We start from the raw sequence: 23139 nt of genomic DNA on the forward strand, positions 1-23139 counted from the left end.
ATCCAATATGGATAGCAGCAGCTCCTAGAATCCTCCCTCTGGTTCTACCCCAGGACCCACCAGCTCCCTCTAGTGTGGCAGTGAATTCAATGAATTCCCTGACAAGTAGAAAGATGTTGCTTCCCAGTGGGGCAAAGGCACACTGAAGATGTTCCATCTCTCACTGCTGCCTGGCCCCGATGCCTGGAATGATCTCCCACCTCATCTCTTCCTCCTGACTTGCCTGACTTCTTTGAAGTTCCAGCTAGCGCCCCTCCTCTACAGGGAGTTTTTCCCAGTTCCTCGGTTTCTGTAGTTTTGCCCATTTCTCCATTTTTGTTTGCTTGTTGTCTCCCCTTGTTGAGACTGTGAGCTCCTTGAGGACAGGGGCTGCCTTTTGCCTTTTGTCATCCATCTAGTGTGTAGCATAGTGCCTGGCACAGGTTTAATAAGTGCTAATTGCCTGACTCTGCCCTGCATTTAATCAGTTGCCAAGTTTTGTTGATTTTTTATTTGACTGCCCCATCAAATCCTTGCTCTTCCCCTCATACTCCCATGGCCACTGTCCTTGTTCAAGCCCCCATTACTCCTCATCCAAATGCATTTGATTAGAGGGATGGGGATTTCACCAGTATAGGGAACTCCCAGGTGAGGAAATACCCTCTACCAATGTAGATTGAGCCTTCCTCCACAAATTTTTCTCCTAGAGAATCAAGAGGGTGAATGACTGGCCTGTGGTCCCAAAGGCACTCCCTGAGTCAGCAGAGGAAGGACCTGAAAACAGCTCTCGTTGTTGCAAGGCTAGCTCTTTGTATTTTGAACTCAAAGGGACCTCAGAGACCCTCTAGAACAATCTCTCCACTTAACAGATGAGGAAGCTGAGACCTTGGTCAGCATCACATGAGTAGTATCAGAGGCAAGATTTGAACTGAGGTCTTCTGATTGCAAAGCATTGCCCTCCTCACTGGTTTACCAGTATCCAATCATCTGCACAGCTGCCAAAGTAACCTTTAGAAAGTGCCAACCAAACTGGGGTGACCTCCTGCTACAGAAGCTTCAGTGGCTCCCTATTTATTTCCTCTGAGATCAAATGGAGAATCTTCATCTCTTGGTCCACCTCATTGCTAATTCTCTCTCCTTTATCAGAAAGTGACCTCCTGGAGGGTGGACACCATTTTTGACTTCTCTTAGTGTCCCCAGAGATTAGCAGGATACCTGGCACAGTTTGTTAGTGCTTAATAAATGTTGATTGATTGATTGATTGATTAACTCTTGGAAGGGACAGAGTGAAGACCTTCCCCCCTTAATTATTTCACATATATGTGTTTATTTGCATATCCTATGTGCCCCTTGACTCCCCTGATAGAATATAAATTCCTTGAAGGCAGGATTTTTTCTTTCTTTGCTTTTCTTTGTGTCTCTGGAGCCTAACAGTGCCAAGCACATAGTAGGTACTTAAATAGATACTCCTTGATTGATTGATTCATTGACCTTATCTTATGAAAGACACTAAGGGGCAGCTAGGTGGCTCAGTGGATAGAGATCCAGGCACAGAGACAGAAAAACCTGGTATCTAATCTGGCCCTACACACTTCTTAGCTATGTGGCCCTGGACAAGTCACTTAACCTCAATTGCCTAGTCCTTCCTGCTCTTCTGCCTCAAAACAGACATTTATTCTAAGAGAGAAGGCAAGGGTTTAAAAAAAAGACACTAAGAGGAAGGAGGACATAGGCAGTTGGTTCTCCTTTATGCGTGTTTTGGTTACCATACCCAGATCCCCATAAAAACACGCCTGGAATTTAAGCTGGAGAGCATGTGATCTCCCATGTGTTGGTGTCAACAGGACGGGGCTCTTGACTTCTCTGAAGAAAAAAGCTTTTGTGAATGACAGTGTGTGGTGGACCTTAATTCAATGCCTTCCTTCATTGTAAAGGAGTCTGACAGTCCTGGAATGGAACCTAATCTAAAAGTGGGGGAGGAAGAGGGGTTCTTGGAGAAACAAAATGACTAAATCATGGAATGTCAGGGTCAGAAGCTTGGAGATCTTCTAGTCCCAACCCTCACTTTCCAGAGGGAATGACCCAAAGTCACCCAAGCTATAGGCAGGGCTAGAATTCAAGTTTGATCTGCATTGTTCTTTCTATCACACAGCCTCCAGCCCTTGGGTACAAATCTCAGTGGTACTTCTTAGCACCCTCTCATAGCTGTTGATTTTTAAATCTCCTTTTTATAATAGAGTCTTAGCACTTCTCCAACCTCCAGACCTTTGCATAGTCAGTCATCCTTAGGTGCACTTTCCTTCCTTAGGTCCTCTCATTTCCTTCAAGAATCAAATCAAGGACCAAGTCCTGTTCAATGTTCCTTTTCCTCTTCCCCTCCCAGGTGTTAACTCTTGGGAGGGACAGAATGAAGACCTCTCCCCAACCTTGATTATTTCATATATATTTACATATGTCAGGTTCGGTGTTAGGTACTGAGGATGCAAAGACAAGCATGAAATAGTTCATGTCCTCAAGAAGGTTACGTTCTACTGGGAGAGATGACATGTAATATAAAAACAACATGTAATGAGGGGACTGGACAATACCATTTGGCTGTTGGCCATGATTGGCCATAAGTGGCCAATCATGGCGGAAACTGACTCATTAAGCCCCTGCGTGGGTCGATACCAGCTAGAACATGCGATATGTTCTCTAAAGACTAAGTCTTCCTTGGCCAATCCATTCCCCATTACATATTTATAATAACTCCAAGGTAATTTTGATGGGGGTAGGGACTAGCAACTGAGGGGATAAGGGAAGGCTTCACCTAGCAGGTCCAATAGAGCTAAGCTTTAAAGGAAGCAAGGCAGAGGAGACGATGGAGTGCATTCTGGCTATGAAGAACAGCTTTTGCATTGGCATGGAGAGCAGACGTGGACTATTAGGTGTTATTAAATAGTGAGAAATCCCATTTGGTTGGCCAGAAGAGCGCCTGAAGTATCTGCAGAAGAATTATGTTCGTTAGGGCAAGAAAAGTAGGTCAGAGCCAGCCTGGGGAGGGCTTTAAATGTGGGAGCTTAACAAACGCTGACTGGATTGAATGGGTTGGCTCTCTCTTTTATAACTAAGTCTCTGCCATGATACTTATTTATCTCCCTCTGTTTTTTAAAATATTCATCTCTTTAAGAACTTGACATTTGTCCCCAGTCTTCATATGTCCAAGCTGGCTCTCTGCCCATCTTCTCTTTATTTCTTATCCTTTGCACTTCCTCCCTCGGTTGTTAGAAGGATGACCAGACTGGGGAGCCCAGGTGCTAACAAACCACTTTTCCTTGGTTTGCTTCAGTGTGCTGGTCCTCCAGGGCATTGCTTAGCAACCCCTCTGCCAGCTGCCACAGCCCCAAGACAGTTTGAATCCAAGGTAACAATGACCCAAGTTGCATAGCTCCATCCCCATAAAACACGCGGGTTAGTTGATGGATGTAACTGGGCTTCCGAAAGCCCTGGGTCCTTGGATCCTCATTGTAAGAAGAAAAATGGGATGCCTGAGCAATAGGCAGGAGCTCATGATAAATGAGGGTGGTGGGGGATTTTTGCCTTGCTTGGTTATTTCTAGACTCTCTCCCAAGAGGTGGATCCAGTTATGGTTTACATATATTCATATAAGGCAATATGAAGGAAATTTGTGTGGCCTCAGACAAGTCATTTAACCTGTCTAGGACTCCTTTTCCTCTTTAAAATGAGATGACGGGATGAGATATCATTGTCCAAGGTCCCTCTCAGTTCAGGTAGGGTGAGTGACAGAGCTGAGATCTGAATGCTGGCCTCTGACCTGAAATTCCTTATTCTTTCCATTATGCCTTACTGAGTTGGGGAGCTAACGCTAGTACTTTGTGACCTGGGAACAGCTCAGCCTTTGTCTTTTCATCTGTAAAATGGGGTTCCTAAAACGTGTACTGCCTACCTTACAGAGTTGTTGAGGAAGGCGACTTGAGACTTGAGATAACAGGTTAAATTACTTGACTAGTAGAATTTGGAGACAAATATGGAAAGGATTAGAAATAAATTCTGGATAACCTTGAATGGGAGACTAAGGAGTACGGAGACCCTTTGGGCAATGAGGAACAAATGAAAGTTCATGAGAAGTGGATAGAGCCTTGGACCTGGAGTCAAGAAGACCCTAATTTAAATGCAACCTTAAGACACTTGCTAACTGTGTAACCCCGGGAAGTAGCTTAATTTCCATTTAGCTCAGGTTCCTCAACTGTAAATAAGGATAATAATACTTAATTCCAAAGTTGCGAGAATCAAAACAGATAGCATATGTCAAGTGCTTTGAAAACCTTAACGTACTAAACAAATGCTAGCTATTATTATTACTATAAATATTACTAGTATTTCTACTACTTGATTTCTGCCTGCGCACACAAGAGAGCTCTGATGGTGTTTTTCTGGATCTCCACTCAGAACCATGGACTAGATGCTACCGGAAGAGAGTTCCAGACTGGAATGGGAAGGAGGAGTGTGAGAGAGGGCAGTATGTCTCAGGGATAGTTAGTTTATTCCCTTTGGTCAGGCTGATTGTCTCTGACCCCCAAGTACTAGGAGGATTTGGAGGTAGGAGGTGGCAGAAAAGTGGGAAAGGGTGCAGGGGACGGCTGAACCTAAGAAAGAGGTGTCAAGACCACAGAATTCTGGGAGTGGTGGGTTAGAAAGAGGAGAAAGCAGGGGCAATAGATGTAAGACACAGGCTGGTTAGAAGAGGAGCTCTGAAATGCAGGGGCATCGGATTGGAGGTCACCGTCAGAGAGGAAGCTTGTTGTTCAGATGCCGACACCCTGGAACAAAGCCTTACCCACCCAGCTAGAGTTATGACTGCTCTAAGAAGCAACAGAATCAGTATTAATTATTAAATCATTGACTCATCTATAGTTCTTTTCAAAAAGAGATCCTTGAGGGTTTCCTTGACTGCGCCCTAGGCGAGTTTCTCAAAGCACATACACACTGGTTTCCTACATTAATGGGCATTTAGTAGAACCCGGATGCCTCATTTGTGTCTCCCAGCTTCTTCCTAATTCTGATTTTTTGTTTTTGTTATTATTATAATTATTATTTGTTTTAACATTGATAAGCATGGGAATAAGCAGAGCTGAAGCGGAATCCCAGACGTCACCAAGTCCATTTTCCTGGTTTCACTTAAAGTTAAGGATTAACTTACTAGACCCAAGATTGCAAATCTCATTTTGAAAGTTTTCCTGGAAATTAGATTCCACAGTTTCCTGATAATTTACAAAATGAGCTACCAGGAGACTGAAAATGTACAGAATAATAATCTTGCCTGCCTGTCTACCCTCAAAGGGATACGGGGATGGTTCATTCACATAATTAAGAAAGAGAGACACAATGGGCATATCAGAGGAATTTTTCCCCCTCTGGTCTATATCAATGATTTCTCCTAGTTAGGGTACTCCCAGTGAGGAATTTCCCTTCACCAGTGGAGATTACTCTCTCCTTTGCCACTTATGGTGTTAAAGGAAGACTGGTACACCAAAAGAGGAAGTCTCTTATCTAAAGATATAGAGAGAGTATGGACAACTCCCTGAGTCGGAAGCCAGATCTCCATCTCCAAATCCATGCTGTCTCTACCAAGTATCATGGGGTCATGAATAATACAATCATTTGTCAATTTTGTACAAGGACCATGAAGTTGCCATCACCTAGAAGCAACTATGATGGACAGATCTAAAAGGAGGCTACTCTTAGGAGGACATTAGTCCTAGAAAATCTGACTGGCGCATCTTTTCAAAGCAACCACAGCATGCAAATGTCTATCAAGATGGGAATCTATGGGCAGCCCAACATTCCCGACACAGGCATCCCCATTCAAGGTACATACGTGGAATCAGTGTCCTTTTCTTTCTTCCGTATTCCAAAGGCCTTCCTTGTACGTTTTTTCAATCCTGCATGAAAACAAGGGGAGAGTTAGATGGATAATACATCAGTCACATCCCTTTTTCCAGGTGTGATACAATCCCTAGAGTGACACAGTTAAGGAAAAGGCACGGTTCAATAAGATTATTCAATAAAAAAATCAACAAATATCTATTAACTACCTACTCTGTGTGTCAGGAACTCTGCTAGACACTGGGCATACATGGATGAAAATAAATAGCCTTTGCCTATAGGGAATTGACATTCAATTGGGGATAAGAGGTGTAGGTATGCATGTGTGTATGCATAGAAATACATACATCCACACATACAATATATGCATATGTAATAAATACTTATTTTTCTTTTCCTCAACCAAATATAAATTCCTTATAGGCAAAGGCTGTTTAATTTTCTTCGGTTTGCCCAGTTCCTAGCATGGTACCTAGAACATAGTGGATAATATCTTTTTCAAGGAAAGAGTCCTCAAGTGCTCCATAAGTCATTGAAACAAATTAATGGGGGCAAGCAAAGCCAGGCTAACTCTGGGGGTCCATTTGGGCTTTGGGGTGATTTGAAGAAGGGCATTGTTCACTCAGTCAGTGAACCATGAGAAAGGAACAATCCTATTTGATTTACATTAAAATTCAGGCTTGTTTCATTTAAGAATTGTTACAAAATGAATGAAGCATTGGTGTTGGTGGAAGATCTTTGGGCTGGCATATGAAGGTTATGTTTTCTTAATAGTAATTCCTAATATTTACATAGTTCCCTTTGTGCCATGCACCACGCTACGTGCTTAACAATTATTATCTTGTTTGATGTAGAGAAGAGAGTAGGAGAATTGAGGATCTCAGGATGGACAGGACCTTGGAGGCCATCTGGATCACCTTTCGTTTTACAGAGGAAGGAAATAAGGAAGGAGACAAACATTTATTAAACACATTTTCTGTACCAGGTATTATGTTCATCTCTTTGCAATTATTATTTCATTTGTTCCTCACAACAACCCTGAAACATAGGTGCTATTATTGTGTCCATTTTACAGTTGACAAAACTGAGTCATAAAGAGGTTAAGTAATTTGGCCATGGTCACATATCTAGGAATTGTCTGAGTCTGGATTTGAATTCAGGTCTTCCTGACTCCAGACCCATCATTGTATCCACTGTGCCACCTAGCTGCTTCTAGGAGACAAGAAAACTGAGTCATAGAGAGGAGAATGCCCTGGAGAAGGTAGCAAACCTGGAATTTTATAGTGGGAATTCCTTCATATACTGTTTGGATTAGATCAAGGGTTCTTTACCTTTATACATGGAAGCTCATAACATATTATACAGTATATATTATAACATAATATATAATCTCTTCTCACTTTAAACTCAATCTAAACATTCAAACTGAGAAAGAGGATTACAAAGGAAACTAAAGGTCAGTGAAAACCACGATGGGATTCCCCCTCTATCGCATTCTAGACCTCCCTTGAAATCTGCCAATGGACCCTTTAGAGGTCTATGGACTCCGGGCTCAGAATCTTGGGCCAGTTGGCTCCCGAGGTCTCTTCCAATGCTTACATTCTATTTTGTACATATTTTGTGTATGAACATTTTTGTACATTTTTTCTGAGCACGTGAAGGGTTGGTGTGGCCTCTGTTTACTTAAGGGCTTTTTGAAAGACAAAAGCCATTGAAAAGTTTACAAAAAACAGATTCAATGTGATTTGGGGATAATAATCATAAAATATATTGGGAGGACCAGATCGAGAGTTCTTTCGGGGTCATGGGTCTGCAGCTGACCCCTTCTCAGAACAGGGTTTTTAAATGTAAAAAATAAAATACAGAAGATTACAAAGGAAATCCAAGGTTAGTGAAAATCAGCACAGGACATCCCCTTCCCCCATTCACTTCCATGGTTCCCTTGAAATCCCTCTGTGGACTCCTCAGGGGCCCCAAGTTCAGAAGCCCTAGACCAAAGGACCCTTCCAACCACTACGTTCTCTGATTTTGTCCAGGGAGCTCTTTGGCTTCAGAAGCCAAAGCTTCAGAAGGTGCCACCTGAACTCTATCTTGGTTCAGGAGGGAGAAGGTAGGAGCGAGAATGGTTCAGGATACAAGGGTCAGCCAGCCAGTGCACAAATGAGGAGGAAAGAGTCAGAAAGCCTCCTACAAGGGGTCAAAAAAAGAGCCACATTGTGTGGACTAGAGAGTAAGGAAAGGGGATGGGGTAGCTAAGTGGCAGAGTGGATGGAGAGCCAAGCCTGGAGATGGGAGGTCCAGTTGGTTCAAATCTGGCCTCAGTCATTTCCCAGCTGTGTGACCCTGGGCAAGTCCTTTAACCCCCATTGCCCAGCCCTTATTGCTCTTCTGCCTTGGAGCCAACACTCAATATCGATTCTAAGAGAGAAGGTGAGGGTTTAATTAAAAAAAGAGAGAGAGAGACAAGAAGTCAGAAGGCTGGAAAGGTAGGGTGAGGCCAGGCAGAGAAGGGCTTTAATCTGCCTACAAAGAAGTGGATATTTGATCTTGAAGGGGGCAGGGAGGGAGGCCCTGGAGCTGCCAAACATCATAGTCATCTTCTGTTTGACGCATTTTATTCATGGTCCCCATTGCCCTCAATGTTGTACTAGCAGGAATGTTCAGGTGGGGAGCAGATGGTAAAAACTCTTCAAAGAAAGGAGGTGGAGGTGGGGGTGGGGTGGGGGCACATCAACAAAGAAGTATTTTTGAAAGCTCATAGATGATGGCATTCGCCATGTAAGGATATGCCACATTCTTTGTTGGTTCTGCCACATTCTTTGCGATTATTATCACAAACAACTTTAGGTAGCAAGCTTAATTTTCTTTTTCTCCTTTTTTGTAAACTCTCACCTTCCATCTTAGAATCAATACTGTATATTGGTTCCAAGGCAGAAGAATGGTAAGGCCTGGGTAACTGGGTTAAGTGACTTGCCTACCCAGGGTTACATGTTTAGGAAGTACCTGAGGCCAGATTTGAATCCAGTACCTCCTGCCTCCAGGCTTGGCTCTCAATCTACTGAACCACCTAACTGCCCCTCTAGCTTAATTTTCAAAAAGTTTCTGCTCCAACAAATAGCTTTGTTTTTTTAATGTATTGGGCTGGGATGCTTCTGATCTGATCTTTATAAAATATGATACATATGTACCCCCACACAGAAGCTTGGTATGTTGGCAAGGGGGTTAGATTTGGAGTCAGAGGCCCTGTGCTCAAGTCCTGCTTTTGGCATTTATTAGCAAAGTGACCTGGGACAAGTGCCAATCCCTCTCAGGGCCATAGTTTTCTCAAAAGTTTGGAGGAAATGACTGTCAACTGTCCTTCCCAGTTCTAAGCCTCAGATCTTGTACTATCTCTAGTTTTCCTCCCATAAAACTATTCCCCATGAAAGTCCTCTTTTAATCTTTCTCAGGGCTTTATGATGACCCTGGCTTCCCAAAAACAATTCCTAGGGAACCTGAGCCCTGGCAGGACCTGCCAACTTCAAATATCCATCTGGAGATAGACTTTGAGGTCATAATCCAACCTTAGTGAGTTCAACAGTGAATGGATAGATGGATGGATGGAAGGGTGGTTGGATGGAAGGGTGGATGAATGAATAAATGAATGAATGGATGGATGGATGGATGGATAGATAAATGGAGGGATGGATAGATGAATGGATGGATGGATGGATGGATGGATGGATGGATAACTATTAAATTCCCTCTATGGTCCTAGCATTGTATATGGCTAGAGTTATAGGTTCCAACTTTCAAGACACTCACATTCTAATTTAGGGGACAACAAATAGGAAAGCTCAGAATCAGGGTAGATGGTAAGGTAAGGGAGGCCTTAGGGGTAACCACAAGGCAGTTGGTAAGGCATAGTGGTCATCCATTTTACTGGAAGGATTATAAATGGTGTCTCTCTATTTGTCAAAGTTCTGTGAGCAGCCATTCTACAAAGGGAATGGGAGGTGGCACAGGTGAGAGGTGGAAGAGTGATGGACACATAACCTCTGGGAAGGGAGAAGAAGGTCTCAGGGTATAAGCAGAGTGGACATGCTGCCTTGTCTTCCCAGAGAGTGAGACTTTGGGGTTAGCATTCACTGAGGAGGAAAAGCAGAAAGTGATATTGGCAGGATGGAATATCTGAGCAAGGACAGACTTGAGTAAAGGGGCTTCTCCAGCCTGTTCCACTGGGCTTTCCAGCTCCCTGAGGAATGATTCAAAGTTTAGAGGACTCATGGCATTTATACTAGAACAGAATAAGATGTACTGCTAGACAGACAGATTGACCTCAGTAATATATTTTATTCAAATTTCTTACTAATTCTGTCCAAACTATAACAAAATAACCCTTTTGCAAATGAACTTCACCTACTGAATCCCATCATCATAGCATCAGAAAGCCTCAAAAGGCATGGACAATCTGTAGAAAGGACCTTCAGAATCATTAAACTCAACCTCTTTATATTATAGATGGAGAAATCAAAGTCCAGGGGCAAACTTGAATCTCAAGACTAGATCCGGAGTCTTTTGACCTGGAACCCAGTGCTCTTTCTATAATCTGATCAAATAAACATTGTGCCACTTCTAACCTTCTAACCTTAACTAGCTAGGTGACCCTGGGCACATCGTAATCTCTCTCCACTCTCTCTGGTCTTTTCCATCTTTAAAGTTTTTCCAAGTCTATGTTCCTCATTGAACCTACAAAAGATGTCTTTGAATTGATAGAGTGGCTTTGAAATCGAGTGTCCTTTTTTTTTTTTTGGATTCTGGTCATTACCAAGGTCCTTCTAGAGACTAGGTCTCTCTCTGCCTTTGTGCTTCTGGAGAGAACAGACCTTGATCCCTTTTCCTAATTGTAGCTCTGCTCCAGGGGACATGGAGGGCTTCAAGTGAATAACTATTTTATAGCTGGGCAGTAGAACAGACAAAACCAAGATTCAGTGGGCTGTTCTGGTTGCCTTGGCAGATTTCTTTTTTTAAGGTTACATCTATGGAATTAGAAAGAACTGACCTCAGGGCAATGAGTTAATATGCTAAGGAAACAGAAGAAGAAGAGGGGAAAGAGGAAGAAGAAAGAAGAAAAGAAGGAGAAGGAGGAGGAGGAGGAGGAAGAAGTCTGGCATTGCTTTTTTCTTCAATCTGTAAACATCTCACAGATCTTTTATCCCAATCTTTTCATTTAAAAGATGGGGAAACTAAGGCACAGGAGCAGACAGTTTTGTTGGTCTCTTCTGTGGCCACTTTTGCATTCATGTCACTCCTGAATGAAGTAGATTTGTGGCTAGCTGTGGCTAGCTTTACTGGATCTAAAATTATACTGTAAAATGGAAATCATTGAAACAATCTGGTATTGGCTTAGAAAAAGAGTAGTGGATCAGTGGAATAGGTAAGGAAATCCACAAACAGTAGTTAAAGTCCATAGTAACCTAGTGTTTGATAATCCCAAAGAACCAAGCTACTGGGGGAAGAACTCACTATTTGACAAGAACTACTGGGAAAAGTAAAAAAAAAAATGATATAACAGAAACCAGGCATTGACCAACATCTCACATCATACACCAAGATTAAATCAAAATGGATATTTGATCTGGAAATAAAGGGGCATAAGAAATAAATTAGAGGAATATGTAAAAGTTTGCCTGTCAGACTTATGGATGGGGGAAGAATTTATGACCAAACAAGTCATAATTTTACAAAAAATGAAATGGATAATTTGATTACATTAAAACTTTAAAAGTTTTTATATAAGCAAAACCAGTACAATGAACAACAATTTGGGAAGAAAGTGTCTCCAACAAAGGCCTCATTTCCCAACTATATTGAGATCTGAATCAAATTTATAAGAACACAAAGCATTCCTCGATTAATAATATTCTAAGGAAATAGAATAAGAAAAGGGGGGAAAGGAAGAAGGAGAAGGCAATTTTCAGATGAAGAAATTAAAATGATCTATAATCATATGAAAAAATACTCCAAGTCACTATTTATAACAACTGAGATACCATGAGATACCACTTCATACCTACCAGATTAGCTAGAAGGAAAATGATAAATGTTGGAGCAAATGTGGGAAAATTAAGACACTAATACACTGTTGGTGGAATTGTAAAATGATACAATCGTTCTGGAGAGCAATATGGAACTACACCTAAAAGGCTATAAAATTATGCTTCCCCTTTTACCCAGCATTACTATTACTGGGTTTGTATCCCAAAGAGATCAGAGATGGGGGAAAGGACATATTTATATAAAAATATTTTAGCAGATATTTTTGTAGTGGCAAAGAATTGGAAACTGAGGAGGTGGTTCCCCCAAATGAAGAATAGCTGAACAAGTTGTAACATACGGTTATAATTACTATTGTGCCATAGGAAATGATGAAAATGATGAGTTCAGAAAAACCTGGAAAAACTTATATGAACTGATGCAAAGTGAAGTGAGTAAAACCAGGAGAACAGTGTATAGAGTAGCAGGAATATTGTAAATGACGAAATAATTATCAGCCAAAACAAGCTTCCAAAATAACTCCAAAAAAATGTTATAGACAGCCAGAGAAGGAACTGTTGGAATCTAAGTGCAGATCAAAGCATGACATCTTTCATTTTATTTCCTTCACAAGTTTTTTATTGAATGTGAGATATGTACCTTCTGTCAAGATATGAGCAATATGGAAATGTGTATTGCATGAAAGTATTGGCATAACCCCTATTAGACTATTCATAGCCTCAGGGAGGATGGATGGAGATGAGGAGAGAATCTAAATCACAAAATAACGGAAAACAATAGTCAAAATGGTTTCTATATGTAATTGGGAAAAATGTTAAATAAAAAATAAAAAGCTAAAGTATATTTGTGGGAGGATTTGCCTTGGAATGTGGATGTATGATTTCAATGGGGGGGGGGATTTCTGATTTGTAAGCTCTGTTTTCTGATGTAAAGGGCTAATTTTACCCTTATAGAGATTCCTGGAGGGCTGTGAGTCATATAGTGGGTATGTGTCAAAGGTGAGAGACTTGGACTCTCAGGTCAGTCCTCTGTCCACTACATGTTGATTTAATGCCATTCGGCCATCTCCAGGGACTGTCTCCTGGAATCCAGACCCTACTCACCCTTGTTCTCAGATGTTGAGCAGGTGAGTCTGGGCTCCTTGGGGGGAGTTTTTATCCTTCTGTTCTTACTATAAACCACCAGAGGAAGTAAGTATAACTTTGGTTTCTTCACTAATAAGTCTTGAATTTTAAAATGGGAATGGCTGGGGAAATACTGAGGAAGCATAAAGTATTTGCTGGATGCCCAGATGTGTCCCCAGGGATTGGCACGGAGCCTGGCAGAGATCCTTGATAAAGACTTGTTTATTGGGATGATGGGTTCTACACGAAGGCTTTTATATTAACTGGACTGCTAGCTGTGTGTTTGGCCAGTCACAGATATTTGATCATTTGTGCTCACAACCCCCAGAGGGAACGAGAAGAATCACCATAGGGCTCAGTCCGCTGTACACTTGTCCAAGGCCCATGAGTCAGTCAAGAAGGTTGGGTGAGATGAGTCATCTGTGATCTGGCTCTGAGGACACTGTTCAAATATAATCATCTCCCGACCATCAGAGGTCAGCTGAGTTTTCCATCTGGAGTTACTCCCTTGAGATGCTTTGGTCTCCCAAATGCCATCTTTTATACAAGAACAATCTCCTCTGATAAACAGCAGAGGACTTAAGGCCAGTTGACGTTCAGAGCCATTCACTGTGACATTTAGAGAACGCCTATTTGGGTCTTGTTCATTGCTTGTTCCGGTTTGGGTAGGCTTCTTGTAGTCTTTCCCACACCTCTAATCTCTCTCGCTTGCTAGCTCAGAAGGCAGGACTACAAGTATCTGTCTTCCTCCATCATTTCCTGGGAGGGCAGTCCAGGAGAGTAGAAAAAACCTGAGTCTAGAGTCTGAGCACTTTGGTTCAGACCTTACCTCTGGCACTTCTTCCCTGGGTGGCATTGAGTGAGTCTATCACCTCACTGGCTCTCGGGTTCCTTTCCTGAAGATGAAGTGGCAGGTCTAGATGGGAGATCTCTCCCAGCTCTAGACCACTGACGCTATAACTTGAGTCGCCGGATCTCCGTTCTGCCATTCCCAGTTGGGTGGCTTTGGGCCAAGAGCAGCCCTCTGCCTGAGCCTGAAGAATGTCCTGGTCTCTGAGTGAGCTGGGTCCGTCCCTTCTAGCCCTGGACCGATGAGCTCGTGCTTCTTCACTGGCTTCTCCAAGCCACTGATCTGGCACATGTAGGCAAGTCTACCACGGCTGCCCAAACAGCTGACAATTCCAGCTCTGGCTCATATCATCTGAGAGAATGTTGGGAGCCACCTCTCAGCCAACCAGTCAATGGACAGCTATTCACTACCTACCTAAGGACTAGGCATCGCACTAAGCTTTTGAGAAATAAGAAGCCATCTAGTTTAACTCTCTCGTTTTACAGATGAAGAGGTGGAGGGCTGGGGAAGGTAAATGAGTTCCCTACAGTCACACAGGTAGGAAGCACCTCAGTGCGGGCTGAAGCCAGTTACTCTGACTCCAAATCTAAAACTGGCTCTCAGGTTTAAGCATCTGAGGCAGAATTTAAATCCAGATTTCAGAACTCCAAGTGCCTTCCTTCCTTCCCCACTACACACACATTCCACCATGTTAGGCTGTTTTCAGATTTGGGAAACTGAGGCAGCTATAGCAGATAGAGTATGGGACTGGGAGTCAGGAAGCCCCGAGTTCAAATCCTACCTCAGACATTTACTAGTTTTTTGACCTGGGGCAAATCACTTAACTTCTGCCTCTCTTAGTTTCCTCAGCTGTAAATTGGGGCTAATAATAGCACCTACCTCTTAGTGTTGTGGTTGAGATAACCTAGGTAAGAAGCTTTGTAAACATTGAAATATTATGCAAATTTTAGTGCTTTTTGGTGTCTCCACTGCTTCTAGCCCCCAGAAAAACAAGCAGCTATATTCAGACTTTGAGATAGGTGACAGGTATCTGTAGACATAGAAAAAATAGTCTTCTACCTCATGAAAGAAAGGTTTTCCAACTTAAAGTTTTTATTAAACACTCACTGCATGTCAAGCGCTAATATAATCATTGTCCTTTAGCTGTTTCAGTAGTATCGACTCTTCATGATACTATTTGGGGTTTTCTTGGCAGAGATATTGGAGTGGTTTGCCATTTCCTTCTCCAGTTCATTTTACAGTTGAGGAACTGAGACAAACAGACAAGGTGACTTGCCTAGGGTCACACAGCTAGTAAGGGTCTGAGGATGGATTTGAACTCAGGTCTTCCTGACTCCCTATCCCAGCACCCTATCCACTGCACCACTTAGCTGCCCCAGCTTCATGCTTGTTACACTGAATTGATAATGGAAAAAATATTCACTCTTCCTAGACCAATGAAATACTGAGAGGGCCAATGAATAAGTAACATGAAAGATTTAAAATTGTGTAGGAATGAAAATGCTAAATAAGTAATATCCTGGGTTTCATTCTGTCAGAGTTCAAATTGTGGAATTTGTTGGACTTCTTCTGTTTTGTCCCAGAGGACCAGAACTGAAGAGCAGGAGAGACCAAGAAGGCTGACCGTCCTGCCATCTAGAGAGGTGTGCCTGCCCAGAGGAGCGAGCTCAAGCGGCGGTGGGCCCATCTCCTTTGGAGGTGTCCAGGCAGAGGCTGGATGATCATTTCTCCGGTGCGTGCTCAGGGGTATTTATTCTTTCCCATTTGCCTTGGACAAGCTTTCAAGTTCTGTGATTCTCTGAAGAACACAATGTGTGCTGGTGAGAGACGGGCTGAAGCCTTGGAGGTGGGAAGAAGAGGAAAAATGGGGGTGAGGAAAAGGAGACTTCAAGGATTCTTTTTCTTAAAAATCATGAGGTTGGCCAAATTCCAGAAAACCCGAGAGAGCAAGAGAAGCAATAAAACCTGTCAACCGAGGCCCAGAATACAGCTGCTGCCTTCAAAAAGGCAGCAAAAAGAACAGAATGGGATTCTATTCAGCCAACGACCACGATGAGGATACAGTGATGTATTAGGAGCCACTTCAGAAATGCCTGGAATGGGTTTCAGTAAAGCACTCAAGATGTGCCCTGAGAGCTCAGTAAATCTCCAAGAAACTCCTCAAGAAAGGGAAGAGCTGGGATCCTGAAGCCCACCGCTGTGGAAGGGGCCCTCGCTGCAGGGGAAGGGTGTCTTCTGGCTCCCCTGCTTAGCTTCCCCAGAGGACCTAAAGCCATGCGTCTTTCTCCGGTGCTTCTCACCCATGTGGCTCAGTCAAACTAAGCAGGCTTCCCTCGTGGGTCCCTCTCACAGTTACACAAAGGTCTTCAGATGGGTCCATCAGTGGGAAACTGACAAGCGATGAGATTTGTCCTCCTCCATCTGATGGGAATGAGTCCCAAAAGCCTTCAGGGATTTGTCCAGGGAGTCCCATCCCACACGCTCTTCCTTCAAGGGCAAAGAATGGTGTCTCTGACCTCATGGGCACTTAGGGGGTGCCATGGTGCACAGAGTGCTGGACCTGGAGTCAGGAAGATGCAGGATGTCATGTTTAGCCTCTGTTTGCCTTGGCTTCCTCATCTATGAAATGGGAATAATGATAGCACCTACCTCCCAGTGTTGTTGTCAAGCTCCAGTGAGATGGTGATTGTAAAGCACTTAGCACAGGGTCTGACAAAGAGTAAGCACTACACGGATGTTGTTACTATAATTATTATCATGGATGCTGTTACCACATGGTAGACTGATGAGACTGAAGCAAATAGCGACATGACACATTTTTAATGGAACCATGATTTTCTTTTTTTCTTTTTCCTTTTTTTCTTTAAAAAAACCTCCATACTGTGTATTGGTTCCAAGGCAGAAGAGTGGTAAGGGCTAGGCAAGGGGGGTTAAATGACTTGCTCAGGGTCACACAGTTGAGAATTATCTGAGGTCTAATTTGAACCCAGGACCTCCCATCTCTAGGCCTGCCTCTCAAACCATTGAGCAACCCAGCTGCCCCTGGAACCATGATTTTAGGAAGTCCATTTGGGGCTTTATGAAGGAGAAATGCTTTCAGATGTTTCACAAGGACTGACTATCATGAGGATCAATGAAATAATATATGTAATGTGCTTTACGAATTTTAACATGCTGTATAAATATGAGCTACTACAGCTGCTTTTATTAGAATGGGCAGCCTACATACGGAGCTGGAGCTGGGGCTCTCCTCTTTAGAGGCTTCAAGCAGGGTTGGACCCCCCTCCCCCAGTATGCATAATGGGGGATGCCATTTGGTGGGATGATCACTGAGGTCCCTTCCAACTCTCACATTCCCTGGGCAGTTGGTTGTTTTTGTTATTCCTGTGACCGATACTAAAGGGCGGAAATGAGTTGAGTCAAGAAGGGAATGAGAGGAAGCGAACAGGATGGATTGTCTTTGGGAGACCAGGCAAGGATTTCAATGATCCCATGCTGCTCTGCTCTGTTCTCCCAGGAACGTGCCCTTCTTCTAGCACAATTTCCACCTGGAGACGTTACAGGGCTGTGAATCTGAGAACGCCCAAATCCCTGAACAAAACCAGATACAAGTGACCCAAAGGTGCAAGGGGAAGGTGAATGGTGAAGGCCAGGAGACTGCCACATAGTTCTAGGGCTAGAAGGGGATCAGGTTAGTTCTCACCCAGCTTTTTAAAGTTGTAAAACACTTTACACACACTCTCTCATTGCATCCTCAGAATACTCCTAGGAGGGAGCTGAGCCAGGGATTAGTGTCCTCATTTCACAGATGTGGAAACTGAGGCTAGAGAGCTTCACTGATTTCCAGAGTCACACAGCAAGTGACTTAATGAAGTCTGGTCTTCCTGACTCCACGCCTGGCATTCTATAACTGATACCACCCGAGTCAGCAAGATAACAGCTGGGCAACCTGGCACCCATGAAATACATATGTGTATATATCTATCTGTGTGCATGTGTACATATGTATACACAGAAACCTTATAGCATATATAATACATGTGTATATATGTGATATATCACAAACATAAACACATGTATTACATATATATCATGAGTATATATGTATACATGTATATACGACATAAAACATTATACAACACATTCAATACATGTATATGTTATATGCCACAAACATAAATGCATGTATTACACACATGTTATATCATGAGTATATATGTATATATGTATATGATATAAACATTATGTAACTTACATATAATGCACATGTGCATGTGTGACATGTGATAAACAAATATTTGTATTGTGCACATATTATATGTGTGCATATTTACAATGCTATATAATTCATAGGTATATATATATGATATTTCAAACATAAATATATCATGTACATATAGAATGTGTGTATATATGTAATATATAAAACCTTATATAATGCATATATAATACATATGTCTATGTGATATATCACAAACAAATACATGTATTATATATACATGATATAACATGTACATTGTATAACAGGTGTATCTATATGTATCTATATGTATAAATATAGGAAACATTATATAATGTATATAATATATGTATATGTATGTGATATATCATAAACACAAATATATGAATTGTATGCATATTATACAATAAGTGTCTATATGTGTATGTAAAACATAAATATATCTTATATGTGTGTGTGTTTGTATAGACATGCACACTTATACCCTCCTATAGAAATCTTTCAGAATATTGGTATCTCTGCTAGGAAGAAGCCATGGCAGAAGATTCATAGGATGAGAATGAATGAATGAATGAATGAGTGAATGAATGAATGAATGAATGAATGAATGAAGGTCTGCATCAAAGGAGGAATGAGATAAATGAAACCACTGGCTCATTGAAGAAATATAGGAGCAAGGAATATTATGTTGAGGGAAGGAAAAGGGACAAGCTCCCAAGTGAAAGGGTCTAGTCTTAGAAATTCTGAGAAAATGTAGATCACCAGATTTATCAAAGGAGCCATTTGAATGCAGAAATCAGGGTTTACACAGCAGTTACTCCCTGGAGATAATGACTTCCAGAATCACAAAGGCAGTATTGTTAATAGTCTGGAGAAGTCTCTTTCTTTAATGTGCCAGCTGTTTTCAATGCATTTTTTCACCTTGAATGTTTCTTTGATTTTCTTTGGTGAAATGAACCAAAATGGTTGAATGAACCCCGGTCTCCCCTCCCCTTCTCCCCCCCCACCCCCATCTCTCTTCCTTTCTCTCCAAGGCCCCTAGAAGTTAGGTAATTGTGTTTCATGCTCTCTTGCACTGAAATCCATTTCTCTGGATTAAGAAAAAAAGACACTGCAGAAGTTTCTGGCTGTTGGTTTACCCAAGGGAAAATACCCATCTGGTCAATTTCTCCTTGACAAGGTTTGTCTGTCACTCCTATGTGGGAGACTTCAAGAACCCCAAGATAAACCACAGAACTGTCTGGAATCGGGCAGATTCCCCGAAGTATTCCCCAAAGAGAAAAACTAGGAACCCCATCCTCTGGAGCATCTCAGTGTAACCTCTCTCTCACTTTAATTTTCGAGAAAATTGTCTGCCTCATTTTCTTCATCTGTAAAATGGGGATTAAGAATAACACCTACCTTAAAAAGGTTGTTATGAGGCTCAAGTGAGACAATATTTTTATAGCACTTTGAAATATCTCAGCTCCTCATCAGTAAAATGAGCTGGAGAAGAGAATGGCAAAGCACTCCAGAATCTTTGTCAAAAAAACTCCAAAAGGAGTCATGAAGAGCTGAATGTGACTGAGAACAACTTAAACAACAACTTTGCAAACCTTAATGTGCTATATAAATCCTATGAGCTATTTAATAAAGTCACTTAGCTATGAGGCAGAATTTAAACTCTTCCTGAGTCAATGTCTGGCACTCCACTGCACTACTTAGCTGATAATTGCCTACTAATCCTGGCAGGTAAATATCACATTTGATATACAAAACCACTACTAGGCATTCTTCCCATCCCACTACCTCCCCCAAAAGAATCTTGTTGGAAAGAGAAGACTCTAAGTGAAGGGCTCTAAATGAAAACTTTCTAGCTCAGGATCTGTAGACCTCAGATGAATGAAAGCTAAATAGATGCTCTTGGACCTCTGGCTACAGTGGGAATATTGGAGTTGCACGGACAAAGAGAAGAGGGAATAAGGACAAGCCAGGCAGGAAACACTCACTTGCTGACACCCAGGATGGCCATAGGAACAAGAGAGATGAGCACTCAAATCAGCACCAGGCCAGCTCCTCCCATTCCAACCTCTGGGAGGATAATTCACCAGGGGAAGCCATTATTTCCAGAAGGTCTCAACCAAATGTATTCCCATTGATCTGGTCATTTCAGTGGATTGCCTTGGGCAATAATGAGAGGAAGCAGATAGGGCCATAGCTGAATTTGAAATCATGAAATATCTAACTTCCAATCCCACCTCTGACACTGGCTCTGTGAGCCATCTAAGCCTCAGTTTCCTCAACTGTAAAATGGGAACCAGCCTTGGTAAAGTGGATAAAGAGATCACCTCAAAGTCAAGATCTGGGTTCAAGTCTCACTGTCTGCATGACCCTAGGCAAATGATTTACCAGCTCAGTGCCCTACTTTGTAAGGGTCACTAGGGAATAATTTATACAATAACAACAATATTGTAAAAATAACCCACTTTTAAAAGGCTTGAGGACTCTTATCAATACAATGACAACCATGGTTCCAGGGATAGGTGATGAGGAATGTTACCCACCTCCAATAGAGAGGGAATAGACTACATATGCTGAATGAGACACACAGCTTTGGACTCAGAGAGGCCATAAGAGCTGTCTTCAGGCATTTGCATGTGCTGGGGAGGACATTGATTTGTTTTCTTTGGTTCTAAAGGGCTTCAGAAGTAAAAACAATGGGTGGGTGTTTCAAAGAAGTCAATTAATGCTTGATATCAAGAACAACTTCCTACCAATGAGAGCTCTCTCTAAGGGTAAAAATGGGCTGCCTTTAGAGAGAGTGAACTTCCTCCACCTGGAGGTTTTCACACAGACACTAGATGACCAAATATTGGTTATTGTGAAAGTAGTACTTATTCTGATGCAAGTTGGACTAGATGATCCCTGTGGTCCCTACCAAAATACAACCTTGGCAAGTTCTTTAACCTCTACAAGCCTCAGTTTCTTCATCTGTAAAAAGAGGCATTGACCTTGAAGGTCCCTGATGATATTAAATGTATTACCCTGCACAGGTGTCTTTGTGCACAAAAATGCACAAAGACAATCATCATCCTCAGTTCGAGAGACAACCAACAACAACCCTCAAATTTGGTGCTTCTGTGGTTACAATCTTTAGATTAAATACCCAGAGCTTTTTGCAGCCCTCAAAGCCAGCAAAAAAGGAAATATTGGCATTTAGGAACTTCCTTTTAGGTGGGAGATTCATGACCATCTCACCAAGGCACATTTCAAAGCTTTGGCAATTGTTTGTCTTTTCTTTCTTTTTTTTAAAGTCACAATCACAGAATCACATCATTTGAGAGAGTGAAGGGTCCTCAGCAATGGCTAACCTTTTCAAAGTCTGAGTGCCCAGAGGGAAAATTCAAGCTGTCTGTGAGCCCCTCCCATTATGGAGAGAGCTGAAGGAGAAAGTGCTGGCTTTCAGGGCTGGAGAGAGGGGTGGGTCATGCAAAAAATATCCTCTACACTGGGAAGAGGGGGAATGGAGCAGCTCCCCAAGTGCTGGCTCTGCACAGGTTCTGTGTCTTTGCCAACATTGCCTTAAATTCATTTCAATGAGAAAAGCATGTCTTAATGAATCCCCATTTGTGCTGCATGTTAGGGATACTGTCACAAAGAAATGGTCCTTACCATCAAGGAGTTCACATATATTCTCCCAGTGGAAAGACAACACATTATTAAGACTAGTCTGAGTAAGTCAAGATAGACTATTGGGAATGGGTACCAGACCTGTGATTTCATTGGTACAGCACATTCCTAGGTGAGGAAACTCTTGCCATCTTTCAAGGTCAACCCATTCTCTCTAGCTTCTAGTCTTAGAGAGTTTACTAGGGCACTGAAAGCATGGAACTTGCTAGTATTTGTGGGAGGTGGAACTTGAGCCCAGTATTAAGCTAGCTCTCTTTCCACTTTGCCTATGGTGAGGAGACAAAGGAGGTTGGGAAGGACTTAACTAATGGTAAAATTCAGGAAGCCTTCCTGTAGGAGGCAAGGCTTGAGGAGTTGATCATGCAAGAATCAGTTTTATCTTTTCAAGAAATAAAGAGTTTTCTATTTAGTATCTTTGGGTAAAGCTAGGTAGTATTCTGGATAGAGTAGCTGGCTTGGAGTCAGGAAAACCTGAGTTCAAAGCTAGCCTCAGACACTTAATAGCTGTGTGACTCTGGGCAAGTCACTTCACTATGTCACTATTTGCAAATGACTTCACCAAGTCACTGTTTCAGTTTCTTCATTTGTAAAATGAGGTGAAGGAGATGACAAACCACTTCAATATCTTTGCCAAGAGAACCCCAAATGGGGTCATGAAGAGTTGGGTATGACTGAAATGACTGAACAAGAAAAACAAAATCAGGATCTTCTTCCACTTGGAAAGTTACTCAAAGGAAGTTCTCATTGAATGGAATTATTTGCTGGAGGAACTAAGACAATCAATTGACCTCATTAATCCAAAACAGACGGAGTTAATTGACAAGAGCATAATGCAATGTGTTGACCTCAGTGCTGGCCGGGCAACATTCACTCATCATGAGAGTCACTGGATTTCTGTTGGACGTGACTGAGCTGCTGGCTACCTCAACTCTTCCACTGAGTTTTAATCTAGGTAATGTAATGCAATCATCACAGCCAGGGTTGTATTGGTACTTACAGGGTAACTATCCACCCTCTCCCCCAACTAGACTGTAAGCTCCATGGGGGCAGGGACTATTCTCCATTTTTTCTTTGTCACCCATAGTTTGCACATGGTGAGTGCTTAATGAGATTAGATAAGATTCCATTAAATTCCACTCCACTCTGACAACATGCTTTGCCATGTTAACCTGGGACATCAAGATGGCGGATTTGGGAGTGGCCATCAGTAGTTTGGACAAGTCCAGTTCTCAGACTTTCTTGAATCTATTTTTAAGTTTTATTGATTTTCTTTGTTATTGTTCATATCCTAAGAGTCAATACCAATCCACGTGGCATGTGCATGTTACTTTTCTCTTAAATATTAACTTACTTTA

At 42.1% G+C, this 23139-nt stretch overlaps 1 protein-coding gene across 13 annotated transcripts in view; it reads right to left on the minus strand.

The window, feature by feature from the left end:
* The window catches only part of SGIP1 (SH3GL interacting endocytic adaptor 1), a 275163-nt gene that overhangs the window by 136686 nt on the left and 115338 nt on the right, over positions 1-23139 (minus strand). For all 13 annotated transcript variants that reach the window (XM_056815004.1, XM_056815003.1, XM_056815002.1 and 10 more), the window contains exon 3: positions 5858-5921. In XM_056815004.1, the coding sequence (XP_056670982.1) occupies positions 5858-5921 (64 nt within the window). The remainder of the gene's footprint in view (positions 1-5857; positions 5922-23139) is intronic.

Source organism: Monodelphis domestica, chromosome 2 (genome assembly GCF_027887165.1).
Source record: "Monodelphis domestica isolate mMonDom1 chromosome 2, mMonDom1.pri, whole genome shotgun sequence".
Taxonomy (NCBI): Eukaryota; Metazoa; Chordata; class Mammalia; order Didelphimorphia; family Didelphidae; genus Monodelphis; species Monodelphis domestica.